Genomic DNA, 27,431 nt, shown 5'->3' on the forward strand with positions numbered 1-27,431 from the left:
TTCTCACCTGGTTATCTCTTCTCAGAGAATCCTGAAGAGTTGGGACCACAGGTGGCACAAGGCAGCCCAGAGGTGCAACAGGATAGAGAGAAGAACAGGCAGGAGAATGAACAAGGGATGCAGGCCAGCTGGGAAGAGGAGACTTGACCCAGAGAGCCAGACTGAGTAGAAGAGACCAAAACAAGGAGTGAGGCAGAGAGGGAGAATGAAAGAGCAAAACAGACGCAGAGGGGCTGGGGACATGGCTCAGGGGTCAAGCAATTGCCTAGCATGCCACCAAACCCTGGGTTCCACCTCCCAGCATTGGGGTGGGGTGGGGGTGGGGAGAGGGAGAGAGAGAGAAAGGGTTGGAAAAAAAAGGGTGAAGAGTCAGTAAAAGCATGAGCCATGATAAGTGGACACGGAGTGAGACACAGAGAGGCAGATTAGAACACAGCCAAGAGGGAAGGGCCAGGGAGAGAGACAGGTAGACAAGGACTGGTAAAGACCAAGAAGCCTGATAAGATCAGGACCAAGGGAAGGAAAACACCCAAAGGAGGGGAAGGAGGCAGCATGTGCAAGACTCAGAAAGATGCAGGAAGAGAAACGGAGTCTGAGAAGAAAGAGGGCTGGTGTTGCAGTAGAAACACACTCTTGGAGGGAACTTCCTAAGCTGGAGGAAGGCAGCTGTAAAAGAACCCATGGGCCCCCCAGTGGACCCGCACCCTACTCCCAGGAAGACAGGAGCCCTCGAGGGGAGCTGTCTGCACTGGCTGCAGAGCCCCCATCCCAAACTCCCTCTTACCTGTGTCGGACGAGTCTCTGTGTGTCCACAGAGCTCTGGTTCCTTTATACTCACTTCCCCCACCCTGCTGCCTAAATTTGGAGTCCTTCCGGAGGGACCCTCTCCTCCCACCTCTCTTGCCTCCTGGCTCCTCCTCCCTTGATCCCTTTGGCTCTGAAGGTGACAGGAGGACAGCAGGGCCCCCAGGTTTGCCCATGAAAGGTTCGTTGCCCCAGCCCCTCTGGCTCCAGGGCCTTTTTTTAGTCCTTGGGCACATTCCTCCCCTCCAAAGGGCTGATGGGCAGATAGTGAGAAGACAGGACCATTTCGCACCACCTCCCCCATCCACCATGGCCCTTACCTCAGTTATTTTTAATCTGAAGGGTGAGTTGAACACACTGGGCGAGGGTCACCTTCTCTTGCAGGACAAATACTTGTCCCCTATCCCTCAGTCACAGGCCCCCCTCCTTGGTTCCCTACCCTCTGCTTTCTACATTGCCTGTTCTCACATAGCCTCAGGCTGAGAGCATCTCCCTACTCTCTCAGACCTGGAGTCCCACAGTTCTGGGGTCTGGGGGCTAGAACCAGGATGCCCAGAGAGGACATCAGCTCCCTGACTCACTTTCCCTTCATCAGGAAAAGAATTTCTGTCCTGCCCTTACTCTGCCCAAAATGCTCTGCTTGGTTTCTATCCCTCAAGTCTCCAGCCAGGTGTTCTCTAGAGAACTCGAGGCTGCCTTGATTTGGGGGCACATCTGGAGCTCCACCCTACTCCTGGTGCTTCTGGTACAGTGGCTGTCATCCAGCTCCCTCATACAGTGAGGTTTCTCCCACACAGCCTCAGGCAGACTTGCACAGAGACCCACAGTCTAGTACCTTCACATATAGACTTGACCAGCCATAAGTCCATGGCCATTTTCAGCTATACACATGCAGATTTTTCACTTACCCACTTAAGCTTGCAGATTTCCCTTCTTGCTTTTATGCACATTAATGCACACATTTGCCCACATTTGCACACATAGGTTTTTACTGTCCCACTGCCATCCTTCGTTCCTGGTGGAGAGGTCAGAGGCGTTAATCCTGGGGCCTGAGGGAGGAGGGGTGGGGGTGGGGGGCTGCTCCCTTCTGCCTCTCTGTGCTGCCAGAGGGTGCAGGTGCTGCTGAGGATGGCTGGGGCGCCTGGCAGTCCTGGGGATTTACACCAGCTGGGCCCCAGGCTCTGCAATCCCAGGGTGTGGGGCTCTGCAGATGGCCCTCCACCCCAGGTAGAACTCTGGTGTCCCCTCCCAACCTTTCTGGAGCCCATACTCACATGGCTTTCTTCATGATGTCCTCAAGTGTCCAGGCCCTCAAGGCACCCCTCCCCATCCTCCAGTGTCGCCACCTCTCAGAGGCTGTAGGTATTGGGTCTTCAACAGGCCGTGCCTGTTATGACTAAGTGGACATTGTGTTCAGGAAACAAAGCCAGACTCCCCTGCTCTGGCTTTCCCCTACACCCTCACACCCAGGAACAATCTCCCAGCTCCCCCCTCCCACGCCATCTACTATCACCTCTCAATATAGCTCTAGGGTGTGGAGGTGGGTAGGACAGACAGGGGTCAGCCTCTCTGGGTAGGAGCACTCTCCATTAAAGATGTGACTTCCCCCCAAGGTCATCAACCCCCTAGGACACTTCACTGCCCCATTATGGGGATCAAGAACATACATCTCCCACTAGGGGAATTATTACCCTGTATTCAGTGTCCTTGAAGGGACCTGAGTTGATCCCACATCCCCATCTTCTGCAGGTGCATATGCCAAATTGTTATTCCCAGGGGATGCAGGCCACCTGTTCCCAGCTTTAGGTCACTCAAGGTGCCAGTATGCAAACAGGGGGTTAGCCCATGACCCAGTGCGTCACTGCCTGCTTCCCATGGCCCTGGGGACATGATAAGGGGCTGAGAACACTAGGTCAGGTTGGGTCAGGTCCAGGTGACAAAGACCAGGCTCTGTCCTCAGGGAACCCAGTGCACCGAGCATGCCAAACTTGGTATAGGTATGGATGGGAAGGGTGAAGGTGGGCAGGCGGTTCCTGCTTCTCCTATGGAAGGAGGAAGAAGGAAGGAGTTAACTTGGCTCCTGGCTCTACCCCCCTTTATGGTCTGGTTTGCCCTCCTCCTCCTTTGCTGGGCCCCCTCCTCTTTCCTGGCTCTCACATACTCTTCTCCATCTTTCTTCAGCTGCTTCCCAAACCGGCTCTGCATTCTGCTGGGAGTCCTGGAGTGTGCAGGCACAGGAGAGAGACTCCAGCACAGGTGAGGGGGACCAGGAGGCAGGGTCTCCTTGGCGTGGGTAGCCCCTTTTCTGCCTGGCTCCCTGTGTCTGTCTGTCCCTGTGTCTGACCTTTCTTTCCCTCTGCTTGGTTTCCCACCTCAAAGTCAGCCCAGGCCTCTGCTTCTTCTGGGCCCATGTCTGCCTGTCTTGGGGTCTGACATGAGATTTGCCCTGTCTAGGTCAACTCTTAGAGCTCTCAGCCTGTCTCTGCCTTTACATCTTGTTCAGGTTCCTCATCTACCTCTCTCCTGCTTACCCTCCTCCTTGGTTTTCCTGACTCTTGCATCTGAAGGTGACCAAGGATTCTTCCCTTCACCCACTGTCACTTCCTGCTCTTTGAGCTTCTCTGTGTGAGGCTCCCCTCATTTCCTCTTCTCACCCATGCCCTCTCAACCCCCTCCTTCCCTCAGAGACTCAACCTGGGGCCTGCCCTTGACTTTGCTATCTGTACCCAGACTGGCAGTCTTAGCAGCATCTATAACTCTTGATCTATTAGGTTCTAGATCTTAGATTCCCATAACTTTTCCATGTATTTCCATCTTCAAATGGGTCTTTCTTTTTCTCTACTCCTCTCTTCATTACTCTCCAAGTCTGTTCCTAGGAAGGGGAGAAGTGGAAGCTGAGAGGGCCTGGGTTCCTTCTAAGGCCTCCTCATGTCTGGTCTCTCTTTTCCCCATTTCTTCTGCTCATGGTGTCCCTGGGTTCTCCTTCTCGCTTGACAGTACCCCCTCAGGCCTTTCCTTTTTCCATCCCTGTGCCCTTTAAATGCCCTCCCCTCACCTTCTATTTTCAATACTGCTGTCCCCTCCTCCATGGCATAGTGCCCTTGCTCTGACTGCTTCACTTAGTGCTCAGAGTCCAGGGAGGACTGGGGAACAGGAGCTGGCTGTGCATGGAAAATGTGTGTCCAGAGGTGAGGGTGAGGGGAGATTCAGTCCAGGGCTGACCAGGTTCCCAGAGGAGCTAAGGGTCCTATTGTCTCTCAGGCCCACAGTCCCAGGCCCACCCTAACAGCCCAGCTGTGGCAATAACTCCAAGAAGGCTGGGCTTGCTTTCTTGAAGGGACCCTTTCTCCTTCCTCCACCTCCCAACCCTCCAGGGACCTGTACTTTCCCTCTTCCTCAGCATCTTGCCTATTGGCCTTCCCTAGTCCCTCCTCTACTCCTTCCTCTGCCTACTTCCTCTTAAGAAGGCTTGCCATGCATGGGCCAAAGAACCCCATCTCCCAGCAGCTGCTTAAGGGCGAGGCCTTGAGAATGGAAGTTACAGTGGGGAAATAAGGGAGAAGAAAGGAGTACCTGGAATATGGGGCTGAGCCCTGGGATGAGAGAGAGAAGAAAGATAGCTGCACTGAGGGTGCTTTTCTCCTGGCTGCGGTAGGGAGAGGCCTGGGCCCTGTGAGGGATGGTGTTGGAAGGGTTCGTGGACTACAGCCATGTAGAGGCTGTGTTCTCTGAGACATGCCAGGGGCTGCAGCATAGAGGGCCATCACTTCAACAGCCTGCGTGGCCCACACCTCTGTGGACCCCTGGGCACTGGTCAGCCCCTTCACACTAAACCTCCTCCCCATGGCCCAGATCCAGATAATACCAGTGTCGGACAGTGTTGACTGGGGCTGAGGTGGGGACTCAGTGTGTTCTAGGTGAGATTTAGGGGTTTCCTTTCACCCTAAGGGATGCTAGACCAAGGAGAGGGCTGGAAGAACAGGTGTAACCCCTCTGTTGATTTGGCTGGGTGGGGAAGAAGATTCCATGGGCTAGTTCTGCTGCTAGGAGGGTTCAGAGCCTCACAGACTCCATGGAGAAGCCTCCTAGCCTGACTTTTGAAGCTGCCCCTCCTCCTCTAGAACCCTACCCCACCCCCATCTGGGCCCCATGGCTGTCAGGCAGTGAAGAACAGTCTAGAGGCAGGATCTCAGCTTCAAGGAAATTTGCTTTATTCTGCATCCTCCCAAGGGGCTCTTATAAAAGGTGCTGTGTCTGGGTCTTCATTGGCACCCTCAGGACTGGATAGATCAAGATGTGGCAAAGCTATTCCTCATTCAAGGCCTTTTGAAAAAAAAAAAAAAGTCCAAATTAGCTCTGGAGAGACAGGCATTGTGGGCAGGGGGCACAGAAAGCAAAGGTGAGACCAGGGCATGGATGGAAACCCTGAGGTGGGTTTCCACTATGAGTGGGAGCGGGGAGTTCTGGAGGGTCGAGCTCTGGGGTGGGCCAGAGGGAAGCTTCCTGGATGAGGACAAGGTGGTACTCTGGGATGTCCTTCTGATGCTTGAGTGGCAAAGTCAGAGGCCACTCATGTGGGAGGGAAATGAATCTAGCAGTTGGGGGGGGGGATTGGAATATATTGGGTGTAGGTAAATTGGGGTGTTGTAGGCTGGATGACCATTCTAGGGCTGGGATTTACAGATCATTGAAAGAATCTTAGGGCTGGGATTTACAGATCATTGAAAGAATCTTAGAAATCACAGGGAACTCAATTGTGTTGGCTTCTGGGGCTTTCTGGTTCAATTAGGGAATAAATGAAAAGGAGGCAGCCATGGTGTGTGGGTGCTCTGTCTGAGGCTGGAGGAGCAGGTGCACCTGCTATTGGAGGCAACAAGTACAGCTCAGGGGGGGGGAACCCACCTTGGTGCCAATGTCACGGCTCTTGGCCCGAAGCTTGTTGACCTGGGACTCAGCGATGTCGGCCCGTTCCTCTGCCTCATCCAGCTCATGCTGCACCTTGCGGAACTTGGACAGGTTGGTGTTGGCCTGCTCCTCCTATGGGGAGTTGGGGAATATGAGGATGAGGTAAGACGGGGCCTGGGCTCTCATCCTCCAAAGAAAGGGGTCAGCTTCCCTTGGTCCCTCCTCCAGGCCTTGACCCCAGCAAGGTCACTCACCGCCTCCTCAGCCTGGCGCTTGTAGGCCTTGACTTTGAGCTGTAGCTTGTCTACCAGGTCCTGTAGCCGCAGCAGGTTCTTCCTATCCTCTTCAGTCTAGGGGTCAGGGGTGGGCAGGAGTGAGGCTGGTACAGTCATTAGGGGCAGCATTCCTACCTCCAGCTTCTCTTGTTATCCCGAATGTAATATCCTGAACTGATTCTATTTTCTGATCCATACTAAATGCTTGAATTCTCCTTATAGTTTCTTATCCAAAAGTGTGAATATTGCCAGGTGTGATGGTGCATGCCTGTAATCTCAGTATCTCTGGAAGCTGAGGCAGAATTGTGAGTTCAAAGCCAGCCTCAGCAATTTAGCAAGGCCTTAAGCAACTCAGCAAGACCCTGTCTCTAAATAAAATATAAAAAGGGCTGGGGATTTGGCTCAGTGGTTAAGTGCCCCTGGGTTCAATCCCCAGTACCAAAAAAGAAAAGAAATATTTTAAATGATGTGTACCAGGAAGGAATACAAGGAATGGATGGTGGGATTCCTGAAATCATGCCCTAAATTGTGTGTGTGTACTCTTCTATGGAGCAGGCTCATGAAGGTCAGGACCTCATAGAGGATAAACTCCCTGGCTCTGGAGCTCAGTTTGTGCTGGGAGTGACTTTGGGGATGTGAGCATGATGGAATTTCCTGGGCTGCAATGGAGTGATTTAATCTAGGTTAAGGACAAAGTGTATTTACAGGAATGGTGACATACTGGATTGGTAGAGAAACGAATTCTAATTGAGAGTCTGATTTAGAACCATGAAAATCTGGAGGGTACTGTCCTGAGTAACTAAAACTTTGAGATTTGTTTGAAAGGCTTTGGTGTGGCTTTGGTATCTTTTGGGCTGAGCGAGGCTACACATTTGTTTCCTGGGGAGCTGTGCTGGGTGAGCCCTGTCTGGAGCCCTGGGTGTATCCCCAAGGTATGGGCTGAGGGTGCATGTTGAGGTGGTGCACACAGGCTAGGAAACTCAGAGACTGATGTCTGGGCCTGGGGACACCCTGGTGAGGCAGGGCTAGGTAGAGTGAAATAGGGCAGCCAGGGGCTGCACTCAACCCTTGCCCCAGAAAAGGTAAGAACAAACACTTCATTCCCTTGGGTGCTTGTCACTGTGGCTCAGTGCAAGGGCTAGAGTCACCGCCCTGCCCGCACCTGGTAGGTGAGCTCCTTGATGCGCCGCTCACTCTTCCTCATGCCCTTCACTGACTCTGCATTGCGCTTCTGCTCCACCTCCAGCTCATTCTCCAGCTCCCGCACCCGGGCCTCCAGCTTCTGCAGCTGCTTTTTGCCACCCTTGAGGGCGATCTGCTCAGCCTCGTCCAGCCGGTGCTGCAGGTCCTTGATGGTCTGCTCCATGTTCTTCTTCATGCGCTCCAGGTGGGCACTTGTGTCCTGCTCCTTCTTCAGCTCCTCTGCCATCATGGCAGCCTGTGCACAGGAAAGCAGGGGTACGTGGTGTGGTCAAGTCTTCACACCCTCACTGCCTAGCCCAGGGGACACGGGCCTGGAGTGGGTGAGCAGGGTGGGGGACTCACATCTGTGATGGCCTTCTTGGCCTTCTCCTCGGCATTCCTGCACTCTTGCACTGCCTCCTCCACTTCACTCTGGAGCTGGGAGAGGTCTGCATCCATCTTCTTTTTCTGGTTGATGAGGCTGGTGTTCTGGGGTGGGTGGTGAACAGAGCAGGGAAGGCATTGAGCATCCCTGTGTGGCTCCTGACCTTACCAGCTGAGTCCTGCAGCCCCTGCTCTATCCAGGAATGCACAGGGGTGTTGCCTACCTGGGAGTGCAGCAGCTGCACCCGCTCGCTGGTCTCAATCAGCTCCTGCTCAGCCAGCTTCCGTGACCGCTCAGTCTGCTCCACCACAGCCCGAAGCTCCTCCAGCTCAGCCTGGAGCAGATTGTTGCGCCTCTCCACGATGGCGATATTCTCCTTCAGGTCATCATTGGCGCGGACTGCGTCATCCAGCTGGATCTGGGTGTCCTGAGGGTTAGAAGAATGAACATGAGATTGAGAGCTGGCCTTGTCTTCACAAGGCCCTTACGAGGAGCTGGATATGGGTGGAGAGCCCATTGCAGTAGCTTAGCAGGGACCTGATAAAGGTCTCTGCAATGACCCAGGGCAGGAGGGGGCTGGTGTCCCTTTAAAAAGGACCCATGGAAGCTAATCCCCTTTCTGGATGAGGTGACCTCCTGCTTTCAAGAGTCTCTGTGTACCTTCAACAAGCTCTGGAGGCTCTTGACTTGCTTCTGGGCTTCAGCAGCCATGCGGTTGGCATGGCTGAGCTGGATCTCCATCTCATTGAGGTCACCTTCCATCTTTTTCTTCACCCGCAGGGCCTCATTGCGGCTGCGTGTCTCTGCATCCAGGGAGGTCTGCAGCGAGTCCACCACCCGCAGGTGGTTGCGCTTGGCCTGCTCCATCTCCTCGTCCTTCTCTGCCAGCTTCCGCTCAATCTCTGCCTTGATCTGGTTGAACTCCAGCTGGGCTCGGAGGATCTTTCCCTCTTCATGCTCCAGGGAGGCCTGGGACAAGGGTGGGGTGAGGGGTCTGAGGAGGACAGTTAGTGCCCAGGGTGTGTGTGGTGGGCTTCTGTCCACAAGCCATGGATACAGAGAGTGCGAGAATGATGTAAGTGACTCAGTCAGAGAAGGAGAAAGAGGAAGGAAGAAAGAGAATGTACCAGGCAAATGAAAACAAGCCTAAGAAAAGGTGATTCAGGCCCTCACAGTGGAGAGCCAGGCATGAAGACAAAGAGGAAAATGAAGAGAAAAGTGTTGCCAAGGAAACGGAGGCAATCAGGCACAGAGTGTTAAAAACACAAAGAGGCAGGCAGAGGCGGAAGGGGAGGTGAGTGGAAATGGGAACTCATCTAGGATATAATAAGTGAAATGTTTGCATGGAGTTGAGCGGTCCCACATGCATTCTTTCCCCAAATATTTTTTGAGTGCCTGCTATGTGCCAGGCACTGTCCTGATGGGTCAGTGTGCAAAACAGACCAAGGGGAGATGAGAGCAGAGACTGCAGCCATGAGTTTGGCCTCTGCCACCCCTTCCCCACCCCACCCTATGCACCCACCTCAGCCTCCTCCAGGGCTGACTGCAGCTCCAGCTTCTCGGCCTCTAGCTGCTTGCGGACCTTCTCCAGCTCGTGGATACTCTTTCCACTTGAACCCAGCTGCTCAGTCAGGTCAGAGATCTCCTCTGTATGAAGGACATGTGACTCAGTTGGGGACTGCTGTGGTCCAAAACGGGCTGGAGGCATGTCTCTTTGCTTAGCCCACCTTTGGGGTCCCTGGGCAGACCCTCCATGGGGACATTGTACATGTGGACCCTCCCTGCCTTGGGGCCGCTCACCCTGCAGGTTCTTGTTCTCCCTCTTGAAGGTCTCCAGGTGCTCCAGCGACTCCTCATAGGCGTTCTTGAGCTTGAAGAGCTCGGTGCTGAGGGAACGCGCCTCCTTCTGCGAAGACTCCAGCTCGGACTGTGACTCCTCATACTTCTGCTTCCACTCGGCCAGGATCTGCAAGGGACGAGGCTCACTGTGCAGCCTCCACATCCAGTCCCATGTCCAGGTGCTCCAGGCCCCTTGCCTGGGCTCAGCCTTCCTCCCCTGCCTCTGAGGAGATGGGCTCTGTCCCTGTACTAGTACCATGCCTGTGGCCCTCCAGACCTGCACACTGGCTGTGGCCCCACCCATGACCCACCTTGTCAAAGTTCCTCTGCTTCTTGTCCAGGGCCGCAGCGGCAGCGTTAGAGCGCTCCACATCCACCATCAGGTCCTCGATCTCGTTCTGCAGCCGGTGCTTGGTCTTCTCCAGGGAAGAGCACTTGGCGTTGACGGCCTCCACGGCCTCCTCTGCATCCTGTAGCCTCTGGGCCAGCTTCTTCCTGCCCAGTGAAGGGTGGGAGAGGATGAGGAAGAACGAGGGTGTAGATTTGGACAAGAGAAAACAACATGAGCCTTTCAGAAGACAACCTTGAAAACTTAGAAGTGGTGTTCAGAGAAGCCTAAGGACAGGCCCCAGGGACTGAGAACTAGGCAGGCTGAGTATCTTGGTGGCAGGCGTGGAAGACCTGCAGCACCTGGGAGGAGTGGGGGTGGTGTCCCTCTGTCCCTAGACCAGCCTCTTGGCTGTGATGTGGAGGGGGCGTGGGCTTCTGCAGACCCTCCCTTCCCACGCCACAGTGCCCTGCCCCATGGGAGCACTCAGCCCTCAGACAAACCTTTTGTTCGTCTTATATTCGGATGAGAAACATAACGCGAGCAAAAAGCTTCCCCGAGAGGAGCAGGAGGTGGGGCTGGGGCAGGGTCCTCCTCTACTGTCAAACACTAGCTAAACATCCCCTGTGTGGCAGCTACTAAGAAGAGGACTGGGCAGAAAGTCCTGACCTCAAAGGGGCTTCAGCCAGAGGCCAGCTGATTGGGACTCACTTGGCCTCCTCCAGCTCCTCTGTTCTCTGGATGGCATCTGTCTCATACTTGGTCCTCCACTGGGCCACCTCTGAGTTGGCCTTGGATAGGACACGCTGCAGCTCAGCCTTGGCCTCTGTCTCTTCCTCATACTGCTCCCGCAGCAGGTCACAGTCATGCCGGGCTGACTGCAGTGCGTGGGCCAGGGCGTTCTTGGCCTAGGGAGAGGTGGACATCAGAAGCAGGGTCAGCTTCACCCATGAGGCAACACCAGCCCTTGCCCATCTCCTCACACCAATCTCAACTTGCTCCCTTGGCTTCCCCAGTGGACCTACACATTTTGCTGAGTATTAATAACAATGAGCCCAGTACCATGACAGCCATCTCACCACTGCAACTTATGGGGGAAAGAGAGACTCAGAGAGGTCAGGAGATTTCCCCAAGATCACCAGGCTATACGAGGCAGGTTAGTATAGAGCTCTGGTGATTCTTTAACTCAGATTCTTGCCCTTTTTTCATAAACTCAGCAAAGTGCTAGGAAAAGGTCCAGTTTAGTGTCTTTCTTCAGTTTTCAGATGGTCCCACTAATCCCAGGACCCATTCACGAAGTCCCTGCATCCCATACCTATGCCCAGCCAAGGCCATAACCTGCCTCCCTACTTTATTTTCTTGTCACCTCTTCACCCCCTATCTTCCACCCAGGGATGGCAGCAGAGAGGTTCAGGGTCCTGGCCTGGGAAATGGAGTTAGAAAGCATGTGGTGGGGTTTGGGTTATTATTTCTTTTGGAGATTCTCAGACACTAGTGGATAGACAGCAAGCTTCATTCTTGGGAAAGGAAGGGATGCAGATGCAAGGCCAGTTAGTGTGCCTCTTGCTTGGGCCTGGTTGCTGGAGTCCAGGCCTCACCTTAACCTCCTCCTCCAGCTGCCTCTTGAGATCCTCCAGCTGTTGGGTGTAGGTGAGCTTGCCTCGGGTCAGCTGGGAAATTAGTGCCTCCTTCTCATCCAGCTGCCGGGACAGCTCACCTGGGGAGGCACCAAGGCACTCTCAACTCTTGAAAGTCAGCCATTCCTCTCTCTCCCCAACCCCTCCCTAACCCTCAGGTCCCATTTTCTGGAGAGATGCTATGCATGTGCATGTGAAGAGTGTGTGTACCTGAGCCTGCGGTGGCTCAGGAGGCCCAGATACTGGGATCCAGGCTTACCATTCTCAGTCTGCAGCTTGGCCCGCTGGCTGGTGAGGTCATTGACAGAACGCTGGGTCTCCTCAGCTTTGCTTCGATGCTCATTCATCTGGTCCTCTAGGGTCCGGCACATCTTCTCCAGGTTCGCCTGAGAGAGGGATAAGCAATGCATGGATGTTGGGGGTGGGGGCTGAAAGGAGTGAAGGGGAGCAATTAAAGGAGAAAAGAAGAGGGGAAAGTATGGAAGGGAGGAGGGGATTAGAGAACCATGTAGAAGAAGGCGAGTAGGAAAAGGAGCCATCAAGGAAGAAAGAAAAAAAGGGGGAAAAGTGGTGATAGGTAGAGGGACCTGGAGGAGGGGACTGGTGGAGCTGGGCTCACCTTGGCCTTGATGATCTGCTCCATGTTGGAGGTGACATCGTCCAGCTCCAGCTTGAACTCGCTCTTCTCCTTCTCCAGCTTCTGCTTCACCCGCTGCAGGTTGTCGATCTGCTCACTCAGCTCAGCCACACTGTCAGCGTGCTTCTTGCGCAGGGCTGCAGCTGTGGCCTCATGCTGCAGCGTGGCCTCTTCCAGGTCCCTCCTCATCTTCTGGAACTCGGCCTCTCGCTTCTTGTTCATCTCGATCTGCACAGATGTGGCCCCTCCAGCCTCCTCCAGCCTCTCACTGATCTCCTCCAGCTCTCGGGACAGGTCTGAGCGCAGCTTCTCCACTTTGGCCCTGGCCGTGCGCTCAGCCTCCAGCTCCTCCTCCAGCTCCTCAATGCGTGCCTGGGCCCAGATGTGAAGGGTTTAGACCACCTGCTTGGACCTCTCCATTGGGCCCCCACCCCAAGACTCTAAGTCTCCTAGTCTGCTAGGAACATTAAGTGAGTTTAGCTCTACTAGAGAGGTGGGCATGAAAGCATTTGGGGAAGGTGGCTTGAACAGCAGAGTTAGCCTTCCTTTGGGTGGATGCTATACATTCTCTTTATTGAAAGGAAAGCAGTTGAAGCTTGATCTTGAAGGACAAAGAGGTCTGGGACATTTAAATCAGTTAAAAGAAAAAAAAAAGACCAAAGTTTAAAAACAGTATCTGTCTTATTAGACAACTGTAGATCTAACTCAGTGTCTGCTGTTGAGATAAGAACCTCAGAGTTCACTGTCAGTGTTGAAAGGCTCTTAACAGTCACCCGTAACAGGGGAGGGCATGGAGACCCAGAAATCTGTAGCGGTCTTCCCATATTCACCCAGCTAAGGCCGAGCTGGGACAGGAAACCAGGATTTCTACCTTCCAGACCTAGACCTTTTCAGGGTCTCTTCTGATGTTTTCCTTGAATCACACAGCCCTTTTAGGGAACCTGTGATAGCTTTGTGTCTCCTTTCATGAACACAAGGTAAGCTCCTATAATTCTCGGGGAAGGGACATTCTGCAGGAGGGAAGCAGGGGAGGCTGAGAACCAACTCAAGGACTGCAGTGTCCAGCCTGGGCTTTCTAGACCTCACCTGAAGCTCTTTGAGCTTCTTCTGCAGCTGGCTTCCCAGGGCCTGTTCATCTTCAATCCTGGCATTGAGTGCATTCAGCTCAAAGTCCTTCCTGTAGGGAAGAAGTGAGGGTGAGGTAAGGCTAGCTGTGTTCTCTGGAGGCCCAATAGCAATCACTGGAGATTACAATAAAACAAATAGAGAATAGGATTTAATCAGAAAATTGTCCAGGGGTACGTAGGATCCCTGAACACCTGCCATAGGATCGAAGCCCAACAATAATGTAGTGGGAATAGCCTGGTAAACTGGGCTCTGTGGGTCTTTCCTCTCTTTTTTTCTTCCATCTGAAAAATGAAAAGGTTGGACTAGCTTATTTTTAGTTTGTCGTTGTTACTTTGGACAACTTGTTAACCTTTATGAGCCTGAGTTTCCTTGGTAGGACTAAAGATACCATCTTTAAAATGTGGCTGAAAACAGCCGGGGAGGCTGAAGCAGGGGGATCAAGTTCAAAGCCAACCTCAGAAACTTAGAGAGGCACTAAGCAACTTGGAAAGACCCTGTCTTTAAATAAAATATAAAAAGTTCTGTGGATGTGGCTCAGGGTAAGTGTCCCTGGGTTCAATACCCAGTACCAAAAAAAAAAAAAAGGTGGCTGAGGAACTAATGGAATCCTAGTTGATTCATTCAGTAAATTCTGCACCTGGGAAAGTGAGAAGACCCCTGTGCAAACACAGGTTGAGGTACCATAAGATCCTCAGGTATCAAAATATGTTCTACAACTCACCATTCACCAAGTCTGGAAGGTGGATGTGTATACTTTGGGAGGATTTGAAATAATTGGGACCACAAGTTACTCAGAAAAAGAAATGAACTGGCCCCTCCACTTCTTGGGCATGTGGGCAGACCCATTTCTTTGAGGCTTTCTGGGTTCTCTCTGAAACACCCAAAGGGACTTTCCTGGGAGATTTTGTGTGACGGCTTCCTCCACGTCAATTAACTGATCTCCAATAGAGTCATGTACAAAAGGGACCAAGCACTTGTTTTCATCCCTACTGAGTGCCCCATAGGAAGAAAGGGCTTGAGGGATCCAAGTGAAACTTTTTGCCAGGGAGGACAACAAGACCCTGATGTATGGGTCTTGGGGAGCACAGCCCTCTTCTGGGGGACCTTTGCTGAAGTTTAAGCATCTTGTTATGGAAGCTGCCTGAGGGCGTGGCCTCTCAGGTTGGGTGTCAGCTTGTCTTGCTATGGGCAGAGCAGGCTGTAGGCCTGGGGAGGAGGAAAGGTAGTGGGGAGCAGAACATTGTACTTTTTTAGCCGCTCATCTAGCTGCTGCTTGTCATTCTCCAGGTCCATGATGCTTTCTTGGGTCAGCTTCAGGTCACCCTCCAGTTTCCTCTTCGCTCGTTCCAGATCCATGCGCACCTTCTTCTCCTGCTCCAAGGATCCCTCCAGCTGGTGAAGACAAGGCCCAGCCATGCCCCATGAGGTCAGGCACCTGACTTGGTGATTTTGTAGCTCAGTTACTCCACATTTGGGGAATCTTAGGGGAGCATCCAAGACTTGGAAAAACTTCCCCAGAGTGGGCCAAATGTTCCCAGGGATTGTGAGAGCACCTACCACGGAGAGACTGCTGGACACATATTTAAGGAATGACTGTGGGACACAACCTCAAAGCTATATTCATTCATTCAGCATCGTATAAGCACTTACTGTTGCCAGGCTGTGTACTAGGTTCTGCAGACACAAGTGTCTGTACAAGTTCCTGTCTAAAGGGAGCTCTCAGTCTTGAGCTATGACAGATATTTAAATAAGTATAGAGTGAGAGGACATCCATAGGCCAGTGATCACTCATGATCAGATCTGCCCAAAATATCAGAAGCGAAAAGATCCTCCTTGAGGAGCCTCACAGAGTTCTCAGAGACATGTACCAGAGTCTTACCAGAGGTCCCCTCAATCCTGTAGTCAAAGGAAGAGATAGATGGGCTTAAAACTAGATTAAATAAGAAAGTCTATCTCTATCATTGATCATATCAGTGGGATTAGATGCATAATTCAGAACGGATCACCCTCTTCGTTTCCTTTTTCCCAGTTTCCTTCAGGAAGGTATCAGGAGAGTGAACTTCCTCCAACACTCCCCTCCCAAAATACACACACAGCCGCACAACCACACCCTTCGAACACAGATGGACATTTTGTATCTAGGCCCTGTCACTCTGAGTCTACTTACATCATCCACCTGCTGCTCTAGCTTGACCTTGGCTTTGGTCAGGGTGTTGACCTTGTCCTCCTCAGCCTGAAGGTCATCCAGGGCCTGCTGGTGGGCCTCTTGCAGAGCTTTCTTCTCCTTGGTCAGTTTGGCAATGATCTCATCCAGCCCAGCCATCTCCTCTGTCAGGTTCTTCACCTGTCAATCCCAAACCCCAGCCCCATTAAGGTCAAAGGTCACTGGTCTGGAGACATCTCTGGGGACCTCCATGTCAAGGACCAGGACCACATGCTGGCCTGGGAATCCTGAGGAGACCTGGGCTGGAGTCAGAGGGAGCTGCCCTCACCTTGTTCTCTGTTGCGTGCTTCTCCTTCTCCACCTTGGCCAGTGTCAGCTCCAAGTCATCAATGTCCCTTTTGAGCTCAGAGCACTCATCTTCCAGTTTGCGCTTCTTGGCGGTGAGCTCAGCATTCATCTCCTCCTCATCCTCCAGCCTCTCAGTCATTTCCTTCACCTTGGCCTCCAGCTGGATCTTGTTCTTGATCAGCTGGTCGCAGCGCTCCTCTGCATCAGCCAGGTTGTCTTGTTCCTGAGGGTAAGGCACAGAGGGGAGGTTGTTTAGCAGGCAGAGTCCTAGTCCTCATGGTTAGATGAAGGGAAAGGTACATCCCTCAAAGGGGAGTGGAGCTCTAGGGTATTCTCAGTTGAGTAGAGTTTTGGAAGGATAGGAAAGGGAAGAGTTTTAGAAAATGTGAATTGGGAGCATTGGGCAGAGGAGGAGAGAATGAGGGAGCTAGGCATCTTTATTTGTCTCTCTTTCTCTAGACATCTCCATTGAAGAAAGGGAACTGCATTTGCAGTTGCCAAACACTTTTACGTATTTACAATGTAGTGAGATAGGCAGATTTATTCCATTTAGAAATGAAGAAATTGAGGCTCAAAGATGACTTGTGGGCTGGGTATGGTGGCACACTCCTATAATCCCAGTGACTTGGGAGGCTGAGTTCAAAGCCGGTCAGCAATTTAACAAGGCCTAAGCAACTGAGTGAGACCCTGTCTCTAAATAAAATATAAAACAGGACTGGGGATGTGGTTCAGTGGTTAAGTGCCCCTGAGTTCAATCTCTAGTACAAAAAAAAAAAAAAAGATTTGTGATTTCCTTAAGGTCATAAAATTATTAAGCTGTGGATCTAGACCGAACTCAGGAAGAAAGCATATATATTTTAAAATTAGTTCTTTTACCCTTTCCTCCTCCTGAGGGACCACCTTGGGGGTCTTTGGAAATAAAATATTTTGCCTGTGAAAGGACAAGATGGTGAGCCCCTGTGTGGGGAGGCGTAGAGTTGTGGGACATGTGGGAAGAGAAAGGTGGAAGGGCCAATAATGGCCCAGGAACCTCACCGCCTGCACTTGGAGCTGCAGGTCATTCTTTTCCTGCAACAGGGACACCATCTTCTCCTCTAGCTCCTTCCGGCGAGCCTCAGACTTCTCCAGTGCATCTTTGATGCGCCCGAACTCCTCCTTCATAGTAGCCATCTCCTTCTCTGTCTCTGCGCTCTTCAGCAGTGGCTTGATCTTGAAGTAGAGCTTCATCCACGGCCAATTCTTGACTCCCATGAAGGCCCGAATGTTCCACTGGATTATTAGCAGGGAGTCTCTGCAAGGGCCCAGCAAGAGGAGTGGTGAGAGAGCCTTCCTGACTCCTTCCCACCTGAGGCCCTGACTCCTAGGTAACACCCCCTTTTCTCCATCCATTCCACCCTTTCTGAGGCCCTTCAACCCCAGGGACCATAATGTATCCACGGGAGCCCTTGCCTCTATTTTTGAAGACCCAGTGAGGTCTTTCTCTTGACACTGCCTTTGAACCAGCCTGGGTCTCAGAGAGGCTGGGAATGTCCTTTTGAGATCTCTCACCTGCGTTCCAGCAGCTTCTTAAACTCCATTCTGGAGAGGACACCCCGGGACTGGGCCTGGATGCGTGTGATGATGCGGCTCAGCCTCTCATCTCGCATCTCTTCCAGCAGCCCCAGCAGACCCGCTTTGAAGAACACCTGCAGAGAAAGTGTGTGTCGGCCATGACTAGAAAGATGTATGAGGGAAAAGAGGTGGTGGAGATGATCTTGGGAAGAGCAGCATTTAGAAATTAATTGAAGGGAGGGGGTCAGTGGTATTTGGAAGTGGAATGGGAGAGGTGTTTGCCGGGATGGGGAGCATTTGAACCACAGCACATGGTCCAGAGTATCCCTAAGATGATTGGCAAAAGGAGTCAAGAGGTGAGGAATCAAAGGACAAGAGACATCTTCCTTTAAATAATTTGTTTCTTGCTTTTCCTCACCTTGGTGTGTCCAAACTTATACTGGTTGTGGTCAATGTCCAGAGAGCTCAGCAGCTTCTCTGCCCCTTTCCTGCTGTCAATGAACTGTCCCTCAGGGATGGCCGCTGGGTTCAGGATGCGATACCTGGGGAGAGGATTGCTGGGGTCACTGCACTGTACATAGATTCTGCTCTGCCTACAGAATTCTAAGGATGCCTGCAGACTCCTGCACTCTGGGGCACATCTGTACCCACCTCTGCCGGAAGTCCCCGTAGAGAATGCGGTTGGGGAAGCCCTTCCTGCAGATGCGGATGCCCTCCAGCACGCCGTTGCAGCGCAGCTGGTGCATGACCAGGGGGTTGTCCATCACCCCTGTGGCAAGAGGGGAAAGCAGATTGTGTAAGGAGAGCACTGGGATAAGTGCCAAAAAGTTCTGGGTTCTGATCATGGCCCTGGCACTTATTAGCCTATAACTTAGCAAGTCAGTTAATAATAATCCTTCATTTGTTTCATTTTTTCCCCTATCCATACTTTTAGGAATAACCAAAGGCTTTCACATTTTTTTTATAGGCTTATACCTGTTTTCATAGGTGGTGGTCAGGACAGCTATATTCCATTTTCTGGAGGAAAAGGCTAAAGCCAAATGGATTAAATGACTTGCCAAAGGTCACAGAGCTGATCAAGATCAGAGCTAGGCCTTGAACCCAGGTCCCTGAGCTTCTTTCTGTCTCCTTACAGATAAAAATGGATAGACAGAACTGGGTGCAGTAGTACACACATGCAATCCTGGCTAGTTGGGAGCTGAGGCAGGAGGGTCACAAGTTTGAAGCCAGTCTGGGCAATTTAGTGAGACCCTCTCTTAAAGTAAAAATAAAAAGGGCTGGGGATAGAGCCCAGTCAAAGTGTGCCCCTGGATTCAATTCCTAGTGTTGCGTATACACACACACACAGACACACACACACAGACACACACTGGATAGACAGTTCTTGAATTTCTCATTTTAGGGTTGAAAGTCACTGATGAGGTGATGTCCATCAAAGTGCTATCCAGAATTACACATAAGGTAGCACTGTGAGCAGGTGGTCTGGGAGACCTCACAGGGGATAGGAGAAGAATGTCATTTGGAAAGAATAATGGTAGTAGATTAGGAGATGACTTACAGGGGCCTGTCCCTGGCCCATCCATGGGCTGGCCTGAGTGCATGGCTCACCTGGGGACTTTGTCTCATTGGGGATGATGCAACGCACAAAATGGGGGTGGGTGGAGCGGAGGTTGGTCATTAACTTGTTCAGATTTTCCTGTGGCAGAAAAAACAAGAGGGAAGAGTAAAAAAAAAAAAATGAAAAAAAAGTAAAGAAAAAGAAGTAGGAAAGGAAGAGATGGAAGAGAAAGAGATGAAGAGAATGCAAGAGGATGAAAAGGGTGGGAGGCAGATGGAAATGAGAGGTGAGATTAGAGGCCAGTAGATGACAGGAATTGATGACCAAGAGAAAGGACCAAGAATGCATAGGGGAGACTTGGAGGGAGAGGAATTGGAGATGAAGAAGGCAGGGAAGGGCCAGGGCTGTGTGGGGGTTCAGGCACCACAGTTGATAGGGAGCCATGATGAATCAGAGCTGGGGCCACACACTTACCCTGTGCAGAGCTGACACAGTCTGAAAGGATGAGCCTTTCTTGGCTTTGCCTTTGCCCTTTTCAACAGCTGTGGGAAAGGGAGACAACAAAAATAAGACCATTGGGTGTGTGGAGAATAGAGGCATGGGGTGAAGAATCACAGCTTCTCTTCACATCCCACTGGCCGACCCAGTCTTCAATGTAGTCACCTCCACCCACTTCCATCCCATTCAGTCTGTAAACCTTAGGGCAGGAAACAGTGTGGTGTAGCAATTGACCTGTTTCAGAAGCATGGCAGAAACTCTATTCCTTATTCCCCTGGGATGCCTCTGTCTCTACTTACGTGCATCAGCCCCGGCGTAGTTGGCAAATAGGTTGCTAAGAAGCTTGAGGGAGGACTTCTGGTACAAGCCCACCACTGTCTCATTGAGTGGGTCTTTGTTCTTCTGCAGCCAGCCCAAGATGTTGTAGTCCACGATGCCGGCATAGTGGATCAGGGAGAAGTGGGCTTCCTGCTTCCCCTTGATATTGCGTGGCTTCTGGAAGTTGTTGGACTTGCCCAGGTGGTTGTCATAAAGCTTGGCCTTGAAGGTCATGTCAGTGGCCTTGGGGAACATGCACTCCTCTTCCAGGATGGACATGATACCCATGGGCTGGGGGTAGAGGGGAGAGCATCACTGAATGTGCATCACACAGTGGAGATGGATTCTGCTCCACTGTCAATATTTGCTCATGGAGATGCCCCTTGTTGTATCAAGGTATTAGGCTCAGTTCTGAGGACAGTCATCTATCGACTGGCATCTGCTCAAGTTTTCCACAATGGAGAATTTTATTGATGACCGAGGGACCCTAGTGAAAATCTTGAAATGTGGCTGCTATTTGGGCTTTACATATCACTCCATCATCCAGATCCCTGAGATGCCAGGGTTGAAAATAAGTGTACTTTTATGACCCCCCCCCCATGCTACCCTTACATATCCTGATCCTTGGGTGTAAACAAGGGCCATTAAACACTCTAGTGGGGGAGTGTCCTGCAGTTGTCCATCATCCATGTGTCCACTCCCAAGCCCCTGGAAACTCAGCTGTTTCAGATGCCTCCCTCTCCTGGATAATAGGACAACAACAGGGCTCTGGAAACTTGGGCTTGAGACTCTTCAGCCTCACTTCTATTAATTATTCAGTTCACATTCCCCTAAGGGAGAGGGGCTGCTGCTTTGTCTGATCTAGCAGAGGAGGGAGACACAGGTTGCAGGGCCAGGCACCTTCTCGATGAGGTCAATGCAGGCCTGCAGGTCCATGCCAAAGTCAATGAACTCCCACTCGATGCCCTCCTTCTTGTACTCCTCCTGCTCCAGCACGAACATGTGGTGGTTGAAGAACTGCTGCAGCTTCTCGTTGGTGAAGTTGATGCAGAGCTGCTCAAAGCTGTTGAACTGCAGGCGGGGAGGGGCAGGAGCAGGTCAGGCAGGCAGGTGTCTGGGTGGCCATGGGGGTCAGCCCAGGGCTGTGCCATGCACCATGCCCAAGCCCAGCAGGGGTGGGGCTGGTCCCCTCCCAGGTCAAGGCAGGGGAGGGAGGGCTTGCCCTGAGGACAGGGACAATGACTGCTCTGTCAGTGCCACTGCCTTTCTGTGCTTGACCCATAGCTGGCCCTCCACAAGTGACTGTGAGTGTGCAAGTGGCTCCCCGGCTCACATCAAAGATCTCGAAGCCAGCGATGTCCAAGACTCCTATGAAGTACTGGCGTGGCTGCTTGGTCTCCAGGGTGGCGTTGATGCGTGTCACCATCCAGTTGAACATTTTCTCATACACCGCCTTGGCCAGTGCTCCGGTGGCATATATCACCTGTGAGGTAGGGGAAAGACCCAGATGAACAGGCTTGCCAGGAGGAAGGAATTTGAAAGCTCCCACCTCTCCATACTAAGATCCCCACCCCATCCATTTTATCTTCTGAAAATGACCCACCTGCTGGACATTCTGTCCCTTGGTGACATACTCATTGCCCACTTTCACCCGAGGGTGGCACAGCCCCTTGAGCAGGTCAGCTGAGTTCAGTCCCATAAGGTAGGCGGACTTGTCAGCCTCTAAAAGGAAAAGTCAAGTAGCAAATTTGGTAAGGGTTGGACTGCTCAGCACCTGTGGCCCTCAGTGGCTCTGCCCAACTTCCCTGCCTCCCACCTTCAGTGCCATCGGGCTCCGCCTGCTCCTCCCGCTGCTTCTGTTTGAACTTCATGTTTCCAAAGTGCATGATGGCGCCCGTCAGCTTGTAAATGGAGCTCTTCTCTTCTGAAGTGAAGCCCAATACATCAAAGGCATTCTGTAGGCAGACCCCAAATAGGAGGATCCCAGAAATGGAAGTATGACTGGTAAATGAGATCACTCATAAATTGGAGAGAACTTGTATTCTTAATCCCTGTGGGTTCCCAGACTCCCACGCCCCGCTGGGAACTCCAAAACAAAGATGGAAGATTCGAGAGCAGGGTGTGGCCTCGGCTCCGCCCACTCTCAATAGTCCTAGGTCTTTTCTGGAGCTGTACCCACTTAGGTTTCTAGTCGTTTGCCTTGCTCCCCTGCTGGCCTCCCACACCTTCTGCAGCTGTTCTTTACCTAATAGCCTTCCTCAGCCCCCTGACTCCCTTTCCCTTCTCCTTGGTGATGCCTTATTTCTTGCCTTGTCTGCCTCTGTGTCCCATGGCTTTCAGCCCTCTCTTGTTTGGTTGAACGCCAAATACTGGCCTGGCCTGTCTCATCTCACAGTATCCCAGCATACCCTGGTGACAGAGCACATTCTGGCTATCAGGGAGTCCATACAACGGACAGCCAATGTCTTAGCTTTATTCCTCCCCAGTGGTGAACTGGCCAATTGTGCCCCTGCTGCCCATTTTCCGCCTTTGGCTTGGTCCTCACACACTTACATCAGTGGCCATGAGCTCTTCAGAGTCATCGATTGAGGCCACGGTGGTCTCTCCTTGGGAGATGAATGCATAATCATAGGGGTTGTTGGTGATCAGCAGCATGTCTAGGAGGATGGGATGTGGTTCGAATATGACACAAGCCCCTGGCTTTCATGGGGGCTGCCAGCCATGCACATAGCCCTGGGGCAACACAGGATAGGGCTTGTCTTGGCTCTGCATCCCATAGAACTGAATCTAACAGTGCCGTGAAGCCCAGGGCATGCTAACTGAATCCAACCACAAGCAGCAGGGACCAGGTTGCCATGGAGATAGCTGGTCTCCGTTGGTGGCTCTGACTCACCCAGCAACTCAGGCTTTTTGTTAGACAGGATTTGGTAGAAAATGTGATAATCTCTCTCTGCTTTCAGCTGGAAAATAACTCTGGATTTTTCCAGAAGGTCTGTGAACCGTCAGATAGAAGGAGAGAAAGGAAAAGGTTAGATTTTCAGATACAAGAAAAAAGAGGAAGATAAATGATAAACGTAGCAAGCAAAAGTCAGAGGGGGTGGACTGGCATGGTACACAGAGCTCACACTCACAGATGAAGACAAAGACCCAAAAGGAGAGGGATCGTTTCAGGCAAAAATCCCAGAGAAACATACACAAATGTACAGAGACAGAGACAGATAAAGACCCAGAGCAAGTCTCGGGGAAAGACAAATATACAGTCCTAGAGCCACAGACGCATAGAGACAGACAGGAAGAGAGGAGAAAAACAGAGTTGGGGTGGGGAGATGAGATCATCAAGGACAAATTTGCTGAGCCCCAGCAAATTCTTGGTGCTCACAGGTCTCTATGTCTGCAGATGCCAGTTTCCCTGTAGCTCCAAAGTGGATTCGAATGAATTTCCCCTGAAGAGATGGAGGAGGGTGGTGATGAGTTGGGGGAAGGCTCATACTTGAGGCCATCCCTTAAACTCAAGTCCCAGGCTCAAGGTCAGGGACCACTCACAAAACGGGAAGAGTTGTCATTCCGGACAGTCTTGGCGTTGCCAAAGGCCTCCAGAGCAGGGTTTGCCTGGATAATTTGATCCTCCAGGGTGCCCTGAAGAGTCAAGAAAGAATGGCAGATGAGAGGCTGCCCCTCCCTTTCTTCAGCGCAAGCCTTGAAGGACACCTGGCCTACCTTGCCTGGGTTCTGGTCCTTTTTGCTGCGGTCCCCAATGGCGGCGATCACAGCAAAGTACTGGATGACCCTCTTGGTGTTGACTGTCTTCCCAGCACCGGATTCTCCGCTGTCAGGAGAGTCAGGGGTTCATTAGACAGAGAACAACACTGCTTGAGTGAAGAGAGAATGTCTGTCTGTTTTTGTTTTGTTTTTTTTTAGATATTTTATTTTATTTATTAATTTAATTTATATGAGGTGCTGAGGATCGAACCCAGGGTTTCACACATGCCAGGCAAGCACTCTACCACTGAGCCACAACCCCAGCCCAGAGAAAATATCTGTCTTATCTGGGAGTAGGACCCCTAAGTAGGAAGCTGCTGGATAATAGGTACCCAAAACACACAGCCATCTTCAGACATTCATAGGGTTAGGGGTAACAGCCGGGCACAAGGAGGCGCTGGGTTTGGGCAGGTTGAGCCCATGCTTGATCGGGCAAGGTCAGTAGGAGGAGATAGGCCTCGGGTGTTTTAGAAAATAATGGATGGGGCTTAAAGAATGAGGAAAGTTCCTAAAGGAAAAGATGAAAGAAAATGAGGAGGAGAAGAAGACACGGTAGCAATAATCTTATGGGTGAATGGTGAGTTAGAGGAGAGTAGGCAAAGGAGATGAGAGAGGAAAAATAGGAGAGGGATGGGGAGGAGAAAATAAGAGGAGAAAGCAAAGAGAAGGGTCAGGGCAAAGATCAGAGAAAAAAAGGGAGATGAGCATGAAGGCAGAGGAGAAGAGGAAGGACTATAGTGCTCTGGGTCCCTGCTGGGGCTGGGCTTAGAAATGCTGGAAGGGAACAGTGCAGGACTACACTCACGTGATGAGGATGGACTGGTTCTCCCGATCTGGAAGAGAAAGAGGAGAGACAGTGCAGTGAGGGCTGAGGGCTCAGCTGGGGGGTTGGGTGGGCAGGCACAGGGTGGGTGCAGGGCTCACCTGTCAGCATGTACTGATAGGCGTTGTCAGAGATGGAGAAGATGTGAGGTGGGGCCTCGCTCCTCTTCTTGCCCCGGTAGGCGGCCACCACCTCGGCATTGTACACTGGCAGCCACTTGTAGGGGTTGACAGTGACACAGAAGAGGCCGGAGTAGGTCTAGAAATAGAAAAAGTGGGTTTCCAGTGATGAAGTGGGGAGAGGTGGTGATTTTCGGAGTTAAAGACCCCAGGGGAGAGAAAGGGAAATGGAAAACTCTAAATGGGTTCTTATGAGTCATGCCAGCCCAAGGCATTTGAATGGAGCAAGGATTTAGGGACTAAATAGAGTGCAACACTGCCTGGGCACCAGAAGTAGATATTTTGGCTCAGGAGTGGAAACCCTTGGGTCAGGATGGTCCGTTCCAATGGAGAGCCTGGTGCCTCCACTCACGTAGATCATCCAGGAGGCGTAGCGCTCCTTGAGGTTATACAGCACCGCCGGCTCGTGCAGGAAGGTCAGCATGGCCATGTCCTCAATCTTGTCAAACTTGGGTGGGTTCTGCTGCATCACCTGGTCCTCCTTCACGGTCACCGTCTGCAACATCCCCCAGAGACCCTCCTGTCAGCCTGTGTTTCCCCTTCTCCCTCATCAGGGAAAGGAGGAGGGCATGTTACAAGACCCTGGTATCCAGCAGGGAAGGAACCAGGATCTCACCGAGAGCCCAGATTGGATGCTGGGAATGAGAAGGGCTCTTTGAGGGTTTGGATCTCTATCCAAAGGGAAGGAGACTCAGCCTGGCACAGTGGCACATGCCTATAATCCCAGAGGTGAGCCCATCCCAGGTGTGGGGATGTGGTAGACACCCACCTTGCCATTCTCAGTCTCAGCAGTGACTTTGCCACCTTCTCGAGACACAATCTTGGCCTTGACAAACTCTTCTTTTTCATCAGGCACAAAGACATCCTTCTTGAGGTCAAAGGGCCTGGTCTGGGCTTCCAGCCGCTCCTTCTCTGATTTGCGCAGGAAGGGGGCGGCAGCCCCAAACGCGGCCATCTCCGCATCCACCATGGCTGTGCCTAGAGTAAGCAGGAGAAGCTGTCTTTCCTCCCATTGCTCTCTCCTTTAGGTGGGAATCCCCAAACCTAGCACATGCTCAAGAGGAGTTACCAGTGAGTCCCTCATTCTTAACCAGAGAGCAGTCTAGCAAATCCACCAGGGCAGAAGGGACAACCAGCTTTTGTTCAGGCTAGGGCTGTCCCAGGGGTCAGAAGAGTGTCTTGCACTGCTTCTGAGAGCAGGAATCTGACTACATCCATCTTTGACCCTCACCAACCTCTGCCCTCCCCCAGAAGTTATAGATAAGCTGCTCTTGGTAGCCAAGATGTCCTCCCACAGGCAAGGCAGAAATGGGAGAGTTCCATAGCTTGGGTTTGGGGCTAAAATGCCCATTCTTCCCAGATTCCTCACACTCTGTCTTCAGCTTTTCTTTCATTGGTTCCTCAAATGTGTCTAGAGATGAGGAAGGGAGCCCAGGCCTGCAGGGGACATGGAGAGTGGCCCAACCTGACTAGCACCACTTCCCCTCTTCTCCCTGGCTCTGTCCTTTGGCACAACCACCCTTCCCTGGAACTGAATCAAGTTGCAAGTGGTGGTCAGCTTCTCAGGTCCCATGCTTTTTCTTCCTTTCCAAACACTATTTCCTTTCCCCCAATGACTAGTTCTAACAGTTTCCTGGTGTTAATGCAACACTTGAGCCCAATCCTCCCACTCTTGGGAGATGGTCCCACCTTCGTATATACCCAGGCAGTGAAACTTTTTTTGAGTCACCTGAAAACCAATAGTGGTCACATTCGTTCAGGGTTTTCATTCAAAACACTTCTATGCACATTCACTTACTCAGTCCTCACCCCACTGGACAGAAGAGGGAATCAGGGTTAAGTGGCTTGCTTGTCCGAGACAAAACAATAAGTAATAGAGCCAAGTCTTGACCTCGAGCCTCATGACTCTAAAGCCAGTGCTTTTCCGTCCTGTCCCCATTTTGTCACTCTTTGTGGGCATTTTCAGAGAGAAGACACTGTGAGTGTCCTCATCCAGGTCCCCCATCACACAGCCCAACACTGCCACATGCCCTCTGATGAACACACATTCCTATGTACACATGTCACACAAAGTCAGGCTTCCTTTTTATACCTCAGCACCTCCCCCCAGCATGCCACATGTTCTTCAACAACAGATGTGTATGTATGTGTATGTGTATATATATATATATATATGGCATAAATAGGCTTGTATGGCTGTGTGACCACAACCACGTGTCTGTGAGCTCTTTCTGCATGGTTACTTACACTGCAACAGTCATGATTTCTGGATGCACAGACAAATGCCTCCACATATATGGACATGGCAATTATATGTTCCAGACCCTACTGAACTACTTGTATGTATACACAATTCCTATGTAATCATTCTTTGCCATCTTTCACTCCTCTCACAGATGGACCTGCTTGTCCTCTGACATGATGATAAATACATCTCCCCCTTATCCATGTCTTAGGTAGTGGAAGCACACACCTTCCCTTACATTCAAAACATATGCACTTACACATGCACATGCGCGTACACACACACACACACACACTCTCTCTCTCTCTCTCTCTCTCTCTCTTCTTATGTATTCTGGTCCTATATGCTCAGATACAGATATCTTCCCTTGGGAACACATGAGCCCCCTCATTCCCATGGCAAAGACATACATATTTAGATCTGCTCATGTGTGCTCAATGACCATACTGGGTACTCTGCATAGAGCCCTGCAAGAAGCTTGCTGTTCCTAGGGAACTGCTTCTTAAACCTGGAGCCCCCTTATCCCAGGAGAAGGCCTCCAGCTCCCATTCCTACCTGAGAGCAGCAAGGAAACACACAGAAAGCAGGAAAGAGCTGAGAGTCAGACCTGGTCTCAGGGGCTGTATATATGGGGCAGCAGGGTGCCCCCACCCCCACCTGCACCCAGTCCCTAGCCAGATTTAGAAAGGGCTGTTGTCACTAAAAGCATTTCCCCCGCCCTGCCCCCCCTGCCCAAACAGTGCTCCCCCTCCCCCTCCAGCTAGGAAACAATTGGAAGTGGTCGTCATTGTTATGGCATGGAGCGTGCAGGGTCTGAGTTCCAGGGGGCGGGGTGGCTCAAAGTGCAGCAAAAATATCTCCCAGGGCA

The 27,431-nt window shown here is 51.7% G+C and overlaps 1 protein-coding gene across 1 annotated transcript; it reads right to left on the reverse strand.

The window, feature by feature from the left end:
* Positions 1-4,993: 4,993 nt before the first annotated feature.
* Positions 4,994-27,215, reverse strand: Myh7 (myosin heavy chain 7). Its single transcript, XM_076850018.2, has 39 exons — positions 27,119-27,215; positions 25,088-25,296; positions 24,671-24,814; positions 24,241-24,397; positions 24,122-24,149; positions 23,275-23,383; positions 23,101-23,193; positions 22,937-23,000; positions 22,451-22,549; positions 22,111-22,214; positions 21,374-21,512; positions 21,161-21,279; positions 20,891-21,040; positions 20,458-20,628; positions 19,539-19,848; positions 19,216-19,283; positions 18,792-18,879; positions 17,835-17,952; positions 17,602-17,725; positions 17,181-17,317; positions 16,668-16,923; positions 15,613-15,855; positions 15,288-15,464; positions 14,367-14,512; positions 13,079-13,169; positions 11,975-12,364; positions 11,615-11,741; positions 11,317-11,435; positions 10,430-10,626; positions 9,702-9,885; positions 9,352-9,517; positions 9,074-9,198; positions 8,212-8,520; positions 7,775-7,978; positions 7,530-7,655; positions 7,147-7,422; positions 5,964-6,059; positions 5,707-5,841; positions 4,994-5,127 (listed from the first exon to the last, which is right to left on the reverse strand). Exons 2-39 carry the CDS (start codon positions 25,286-25,288, stop codon positions 5,110-5,112), a joined length of 5,808 nt encoding a protein of 1,935 aa, XP_076706133.1. The 5' UTR covers positions 25,289-25,296; positions 27,119-27,215; the 3' UTR covers positions 4,994-5,109.
* Positions 27,216-27,431: the final 216 nt, after the last annotated feature.

The sequence above is a fragment of the Callospermophilus lateralis genome, chromosome 3, assembly GCF_048772815.1.
Source record: "Callospermophilus lateralis isolate mCalLat2 chromosome 3, mCalLat2.hap1, whole genome shotgun sequence".
Lineage (NCBI taxonomy): Eukaryota > Metazoa > Chordata > Mammalia > Rodentia > Sciuridae > Callospermophilus > Callospermophilus lateralis.